The sequence below is a fragment of the Capra hircus genome, chromosome 4 (genome assembly GCF_001704415.2).
Source record: "Capra hircus breed San Clemente chromosome 4, ASM170441v1, whole genome shotgun sequence".
In the NCBI taxonomy this organism is placed as follows: domain Eukaryota; kingdom Metazoa; phylum Chordata; class Mammalia; order Artiodactyla; family Bovidae; genus Capra; species Capra hircus.
In genome coordinates this window covers 14514753-14523183 of record NC_030811.1, presented here as the reverse complement: position 1 = coordinate 14523183, position 8431 = coordinate 14514753, and the positions used below count along the sequence as shown (strand labels likewise).

At 54.1% G+C, this 8431-nt stretch overlaps 1 gene segment (V, D, J or C); it reads left to right on the top strand.

The window, feature by feature from the left end:
* LOC102179835 lies at positions 426-6151 on the top strand. The segment is given in 6 exon segments: positions 426-511; positions 1139-1341; positions 4310-4699; positions 5360-5377; positions 5539-5645; positions 5921-6151. Coding segments are annotated over 6 exon segments (825 nt in total).

Genomic DNA, 8431 nt, shown 5'->3' with positions numbered 1-8431 from the left:
TCCAAGCATCTCATTCTCTGTAACCCCTTTCTCCTCCTGCCCTCAATCTTTCCCAGAATCAGGGTCTTTTCCCATGAGTCATCTCTTTGCATCAGATGTCCAAGGTATTGGAACCTCGGCTTTGGCATCAGTCCTTGCAATGAATATTCAGGATTGATTTCCTTTAGGATTGACTGGTTTAATCTCCTTGCTGTCCAAGGGACTCTCAAGAGTCTTCTCCGGCAGCACAGTTCGAAAGCATCGCAGGTGTAAAATTCATTAAGCACAACAATCCTGCGGGAAAGATATTATCCCATTTTTCATATGGGGAAACTAAGGCCAGGGAGGTTACAGGTCACAGAAGTAGTAAGAGGCAAGGTCTAGCCTGAAACACTTCCCAGTCCAGCAAAACCTCCACCCCTAGTGCCTCTTCCAATTTCACAACCATGTCAGCCCCCAAGTCAAGCTCATTCTCGGCAAAATTGGGGGTGACCTCATGTCCAGACCACCTGTCCACTAGTTCTGGAGGCAGGTCAGGATAGAGAAGCCAGGGAGGAGAAGGAGGGTGGCCCCAGACTGTTCCAGGGGAGGAGGGGAAGAGAGGGGAATTCTTGGCAGCCCCTTCCCACTGTGCTCCTATGGGGAGCTGCACTTCGGGTCAGGGACCAGGCTCACCGTGCTAGGTAAGAATGCTTCTCCGGGGGGAGGGAGGGTGGAATGCCCAGACTAGATGACCCCGTGAACTCTGGCTTTTAGAGAGTGGATGCCTTACCCTGTCCCTGCTGCACTCAGGGAAGGGAAAGTTTGCGCCTGGGTCCCCAGGGCTGTGTGAACACAGATCCCCTTTACTTTGGAGCTGGTTCCAAGCTGACTGTGCTGGGTAAGGAGGGCAGCTGGGGTCCCTGAGTGTTCCCTCCGGTGGGATGCAGAAAGGCGGGAGGCTGCCCATCTCCCTTCGGGGTTGCGCTCAGGGTTCGTGTGGACCTGGGCTGAGTTCGGGCTATCCGGAGAGGGTAGCGCTAGTTTTTGTCCTGAGCCTCCGGGCTGTGAGCAATAACCCTCTGCATTTCGGAGGGGGCACTCGGCTGTTGGTACTAGGTAAGTGGGGTGCTCTGGGGAGCTAGAAGGGAAGTGGGGCTATCAGATGTCAGTAGGGTAGGTGGACCGATATTTCTGTGCTGAGCCCTGAGGCTGTGAGTACAGACACGCAGTACTTCGGCCCGGGAACCCGGCTGTCGGTGCTAGGTGAGCCGGAAAGCTGCTGCGGAACCGGGGGGGACACGCGGCGGGTTTTTGCGCGGGGCTGGGGGGCCGTGACTCAGACCCAGTACTTTGGGCCTGGCACGCGGCTCCTGGTGCTAGGTGAGTGCGGGCGGCGCGCCTCGATTTTTGTGGGGCTCCCCGGGGCTGTGCTTTGCAGGCGCCGCCCTGACCTTCGGGGCCGGCAGCCGGCTGACGGTGGTGGGTGAGTGTCCGCCGGCTGGCCGCTGGCGGCGGGCGGGACGGGAGGCGGCGGGGTCAGGGCGGGTCGGATCCCGGCACTTGGTCCCCTCCCTGCCCTAGAGCTGAGCGCCGGGACTGGGGAAGCGAGAGCGAGCCGCTGGGAGCTGCGGGGGCGGGGGGTTTGAGTGCCGGGCTCTTCCTCCGTGCTCCTATGAGCAGTATTTCGGCCCAGGCACCAAGCTCACGGTCGTAGGTGAGATCTGGACTTCTCCCCTCCTTTCGGCGCAGCCCCTTGCTTCCCCGGAGATGGGTGGGGTGCGCTGGGGCTGGGGCGCCTGGCTAGCTGTGCCTCTGGGGGGTCTGCTCTGCAAGGGAGGCGGGGAGTATTGGGTAGGGGGTACTGGGGAAGGGTACTATAGTCTGGGAACGCGGACAGAGGGCAAGGGGGGCTTCAGTCTCTTTTTTTCTGGGGTATTTGGGGACCCGGTGAGCAATGGAGAAAAGATTAATTAGGACTCTGAGCCTGGCTTGATTGGAGAAAAAGACTGAGGAGGGCGATCCGGGCTGGGGGAAGGGTAGGAGCCGGTGTAGCTGCTGCAAAGGGAAAAATGAGACGGGGAGGGGGCCGGCAGGATGAGCTCAGGATGCTGGGCCCACTGCAGAGCCCAGCTCCCGGGAGGTGGGGATGCAGGCTTCTGCTGAACGAGGACCAAGCAGGAGTGAAGAGGCATGAAAGAGACGGACACAGCGGAGACAGTGAGGGAAAGAATCGAGACAAGCGGGGTTTGCCGATTCACTGTTTGAAAGTTTGGATTTAAATTTAAGTTTCAAACCTCTTCCTTTCCAAGTCCAGACCCCTGCCGGCCAGGCTGTGTGTACAGCACACGCAGACTGGGTGGGAACCTGGGCCACTGGGGGCATTTACTCCCCAAATGGAGCCCCTTCCCCACCACCACCACCCGGCCTGAAATTCCCCTCCTCACACCAGGTCTCGTAGGTTAAACAGCCAGATGGTGCAGGAACTACATTCAAATAGACATATTTTCCTGCTGAGACCAGGAACATTCCCAAGGGGATCTTAGCGCTGGAAAGGGATCTTCAGTGTCACCTGGTGATGGAAACACTGAGCTTCCAGAGGGGAACGACCCCTCAGTAGTGTGTTTACTGGATGATGTGATCACAGCAAGCGTGTCTGTAGTTAGACGGGTTAGGTTGGAGCCATGGGGCTCCTTTTGAAGTGTTTGTTCCTGGTGACAGCTGGGCTCCTGAGATCAGCCAGGGTGGAGAAGAGCAGGAGGCCTCAGAACAGGTGCACCTGGGTCCCAAGCCCTGGTCCTTTAATAAGCCAGTGACCTTGTGGGAGTGAATATGTGTGCATAGGTCACACACCCAGGAAGCCAGCCCTGAAGTCAAGTTGCTGTTGTCATCATTGTTCAGTTGCTAGGTTGTATCAGACTCTTTCTCGACCCCATGGACTGTAGCCCCCACCTCCATCCCCCATCCAGGCTCCTCTGTCCATGAAATTTCCCAGGCAAGAATACTGGAGTGGGTTGCCATTTCCTTCTCTGAGGAATCTTCCTGACCCTGGGATCGAACCAGGATTTCCTGTGGCTCCTGCGTTGCAGGCAGATTCTTTCCCACTGAGCCACCTGGGAAGCCAATCCGTGGAAATGTGGTGTCACAAGAACATTTTTTTTTTTCATTTCTTCCAGCCTAAACTAGATCTCTTTAGATTGAGACGTCTTCCCTTTAACAGAGCTGCTCAGAAACAAAAAAATCCATATAATGCAAAGAGCAAGATGAAATGTATATCGAGAGGGTCCAGAAGCAATAAGCCAGTCAGATGAGAAGGTCACAGGGGCTTTAACTGGAATGCCTTCACCTGGGGCCCGCCAGGATGCCACACACTAGAGGCTTAGTTGGATCGAGACAATTGGGAGCAGAAGTTGCTTGATCTCAGATGCATTTTTAGGAAGCTTACTGGTAGGGGAAAACAGAAGATGTGGAATCAAAGGGGCAAAGGATGTTGAAGATGCTTGAATTTGTGATCTGTCTGAGCTGAGGCAACTCGGGGTACCTGGAGGCAGAGGAATGGCTAGGATGATCTGGTAAGACACCAGAGACATCCTGAGACAAAAGGCTGTCTTCACGTGAGTGCACAAAAATATGCCATCTGTATGTTGTCATTTGAAGGAAAAAAACCCAACCCCATAATGAGCCCCTTACACTCAAATCCCCTCTACTCCTCAGCCCCCAAGGCTCACATACAACTAACCCAGCTGATGGCAGAGGCTTCCTGCATCCTTATGTCAGGCCATCTCCACCCCCACTCTGGACAGTCAGTGTTGGGATTCTCCCTTCACAAGCAGGAAAAATGATGCAGAGACATTCAGGGGTTGTCTAAAGTTATGTTGGTGGGCAAAGTCACTGTTAAGCTTTGACTTCTCTATTATTCTGGTTCCAATCCAGCTCTCTGTTTAAATAACTACTACAAATTACGATGAGAAAAAAGACAGGTAAGTTTTTCTTATTGAATAAGAAATCAAATAACATGAAAGAAGAAAACTTGCTCAGATGTCAGGCAGTGCCATTTGTAAGGCCACCTTAGGGGGCTAGAGACAGAAGAGATGGGCTTGTCGTAGGGTGAGTACAAGGGACAGGCAGACAGAGGGAGAACAAGAACAGAGGAGTGGGATGATGACTCGCAAACAAACAGGACATACTGCTACCTGATTTTATTGTAGGATAACCCTGAGCCTCCCTTCCCTGCCTTCTCATACTCATATACTCACAAACACAAACAAACACAAGCAAACACACACACATAGACCCTACCACGCCCAGCCGGCTCTCAGGCCTGTCCTGGCCCCCACCCCTGTCCTTCCAGACGATCTGAGACAGGTGCACCCGCCCAAGGTGGCTGTGTTCGAACCCTCGGAAGCAGAGATCTCCCGGACCCAGAAGGCCACCCTCGTGTGCCTGGCCACAGGCTTCTACCCCGACCACGTGGAGCTGACCTGGTGGGTGAACAGGAAGCAGGTCACCACTGGGGTCAGCACGGACCCTGAGCCCTACAAAGAGGACCTCACGCAGAATGATTCCAGATATTGTCTGAGCAGCCGGCTGAGGGTGACCGCCGCCTTCTGGCACAACCCCCGCAACCACTTCCGATGCCAAGTCCAGTTCTACGGGCTCACGGACCAGGACCAGTGGGAGGAGCAGGACAGGGACAAGCCCGTCACCCAGAACATCAGCGCCGAGACCTGGGGCAGAGCAGGTGAGCCGGCCCAGAGGGAGTCAGAGCCGACAGAGGAGAGATCAGGGAGAGAGCAGGAAGGCAGAGTGAAGAGCGGGGGAGCCCAGCAAGAGGGTGGACAGGGCACCACCTCAGGCGAACTCCTCCCCTGGATCCAGATCCTCAGCCCAGCTCAGCTGTGCTGGTGGGTGCCCTCCCTGCCTGCCTGCACAGCTCAGGGTGCCAGTGGTGGGTCCCCATCCCCTTCAGTGCTGCCTCCTTCATGACCCTGAGGATGCTGTGTCCACATTGGCACAGGCAGTGCTGGGACTCTGATCAGAGGCTGCTCGGAGCCTGGGGGTCAGTGCTAACTAAAAGCTAGCTTAGTAGGTCTTTTTCATTTATTTGTTTTGTTTTAAGCATCTCAAAGTATCACATATTTATGATTGCCTAGTTTTAATGTATCAGGAATCTGGGCATAGCTTAGCTGGCTCGTTTATCTCAAGATGCTACAATCAGATGTCAGCCAAAGCTGGAGTCTTATCTGAAGGCTCAGCTGGGGCAAGATCCACTCCCAAGTTCACGTGATTGTTGCAAGTTTTAGCATCTTGCCAGCTATTGGACTGAGGAAGGCTGGCTTAGCTTTGAATCTGCTTTAGAAGATGCAGGCTCTCATCCATTTCCCTCCCCTTTTGTTTTCAGACTGTGGCGTCACCTCCGGTGAGTAGCCTTCTGCTTCCTTGTCTCCATCCCCATGGTCATTGCTCTGGAACCAGAGACAGAGGGCCCATGGACACTGGTTGGGTGGGGGAGTGTAAAGGGGGAGGAGGCTAGGGATACCTCCTCACAGGTATCTACCTGTTCTCCCTTCCTGCCAACAGCGTCTTATCAGCAAGGCGTCCTGTCTGCCACCCTCCTCTATGAGATCCTGCTGGGGAAGGCCACCCTGTACGCTGTGCTGGTCAGCGCCCTGGTGCTGATGGCCATGGTAAGGAGGGGGCCAGGATGAGAGTGTGATGAAAGGAAAGTGTGGAGCATCATGCAGGGGAGCTGAGGGGTCTCGGAATTGTGTCCTGACATCTCCGTGGAGTTCCAGTGGGGCTGCCAGACTGGGGAGAAAGTACAGAGTTCATCACAGACAGAACGCGGCTTTGAAGGATAGGGAGAGCCCTCCCAAAAATCAGACCCCAGAATCAGCATCCTCTGACCCAGCCCTACTGTTCCATGGCCCCTGGCATCCTGACGACATCCTCTCTTCCTCAGGTTAAGAAAAAGGATTCCTGAGACCAGCTCCAAAAGTGCATCCCGAGTCATTCTTTATCATGGCCTTGGATTCTCCTTAACACCTTTCCAGTCTGTGTTCTTCAAGAGTTTCTCTCTCTCTCATCTCCTTCCTTTACGGATGTCTGCCCCTTCTCTCAGCTTCCCTGCCGGTGGAGAGCCATACTCAGAACCTGAAATTGACTGAATTAATAAAGGTGTCATGATGGGCTTGATTGTGTCCAGGAGTGTCTGTGGTATCCTGCCCTTCATTGATCTACCTCTGATTTGGGAAATCACCACCCCTCAGGCTCAGTAAAGAATCTGCCTGCCACACAGGAGACCCAGGTTCAATCCCTGGGTCGGGAAGATCTCCTGGAGAAGGGAATGGCAAGCCACTTGCTTGGAGAATCCCAAGGACAAAGAAGCCTGGTGGGCTACAGTCCATAGGGTCACAAAGAGTCGGACATGACTGAGTGACTCACACGCACACACACACACACACGCGCGCACGCACATGCACACACACACACACACACACACACAGAGGCATATGGAGGGACAGATCCTCCTCTCTGACCAATGCCGCTTCCTCTTGTTCATCCTCATGGGGTGCTGTGGTCCACATCCAGGCACTCTGGGCCCCCATGTGTAGGGCTAATCTGAAGGGCAAGAAGTTGGGCTCTGGAAAACCTGCATATTGAGGGCAGATAATCGCTCAGATGGTAAAGAATCTGCCTGCAATGCAGCTGACCTGAGTTTGGGTCTGCTGGGTTAAGAAGATCCCCTGGAGAAGGGAATGGCTGCCCACTCCAGTATTCTTGCCTGGAAAATTCCGTGGACAGAAGAGCCTGGCAGGCTACAGCCCATGGGGTCACCAAGAGTCAGACAGGAATGAGCAACTAACACTTTCACTTTTTTCAAGAATGAGTGAAGGGGAACCATAACCCCCAGCTCAGTGCTGGACAGAGGACGGGGCCACCCGTGGTTGGAATGTCTGGTCATTTCTCAATTCCAAATTCAAGGTTCACTTCCTATGCATTTAGGGTCCACCTTTGTTTCTCAACACTTCCATCTTACCGGGTTTCAGAATTTGGGCTTGAGATTTAGTTCTGCCAGTCTGGGTTAGAACCCTAAAGACAGCATGGAGCTGGAAACACTGAAGCGTGAAGCCTGGAGACTGCACAGGGGCGGGACACGTGGGGGCAGACATGCCCCCATGGGGGAGGAACAGAGATGGGGAGGGTCCAGCGTGGGTTGGGGTGCTATCCCCTGAAGCCCTTCCAACAGAAGCTCCTTCTCTCATTGGGATGGAGGCCAGGCCACCCTAAGTGGAGCGTGTTGCGTGCAGACAGCTCTTCGGGGAGACAGTTCTCCTACTGGGGCAGGTGCGACCTGCAGGTCACAATCCCTGTGCAGAACACTGCGCCAGGCATGGGGCAGGGAGGGGGAGGGAGGAGAGGAGTGCCATCAGGGGACAGGCAGACCAGCGAGAGGCCCTGGGTAAGTTAGCTGAGGCAGAATGTCGGGAATGAGAGAAGTTCCGAAATCTGGAAGATGGTGGGAAAGATGGGGTCCTCATCGCCTGCTTTGTTCCAGGCTGGGCCCTGGCACACGCGTTGTCCCAGCCAATCCCCACAACCATCCCATGAGCAGGTATTTTTTTTCTCCCAACTTCATAGGTGAAGAAACTATAGTTTATGGGTCAAATGACTGGTAAGCTGTGAAACTGTAGCACATTCTTCTAAAGAGGGCAGTTCAGGAAGCTTTGCCCAATGGTGACCAAGAGCGTGCGGCCGCTCACAAAACCTCTGGGTGACCCTAGAGCAGGTGCTCCTGAAGGCCAGGGCAGAACCCCAGCAACAGACTGGGGACACCTTGAATCCTCAGTATGTTTATTCCTTAGCGCTGCTAAGAACCATGCACTCGGTCCTTTAAAGCAATCGAAATGCGTTCTCTCACAGTTCCTAAGGCCAAAAGTCAAAATCAAGGTGTTGGCAGGGCTGCACCCCCCTCCAAAACTCTCAGGGAGAATCCTTTGCTGCTTCTCCCCAACTCTGACAGCTCCTAGCCTCCTGGACTCAAGGCAGCATCACCCCCACCTATCTAGGTCTGCATATGTCCTTCTTCCCCGTGTCTGTGTTCAAGTTCCCTCCCTTCACTTACCAGGACACAAGTCGCTGGATCTGGGACACACCCTCAGTTCAGAAGGATTTCATCCTGAGAGTCTTAACAAATTACATCTGTAAAGATCTTATTTCCCAGTTAGGTCACAGTCTGAAGTTCTGGGTGGGCGTGAATTTGGGGTGACATTACCCATCCCCCTACACTGCGTATCAGGAATGGGAGATGAGGGGTTCTCTGGACCTGATGCACACAGGCCAGGGAAGGACATGGCCCGGGTGAGGGATGGCCTGGGAGGCTCATCACATGCTTATAACTTCCCAGCAGTCAGGAGTATCTCAAGATTTCTCAAACCACAGACTTTTTTTTTTTTTTTAATTTGCTGTTGCT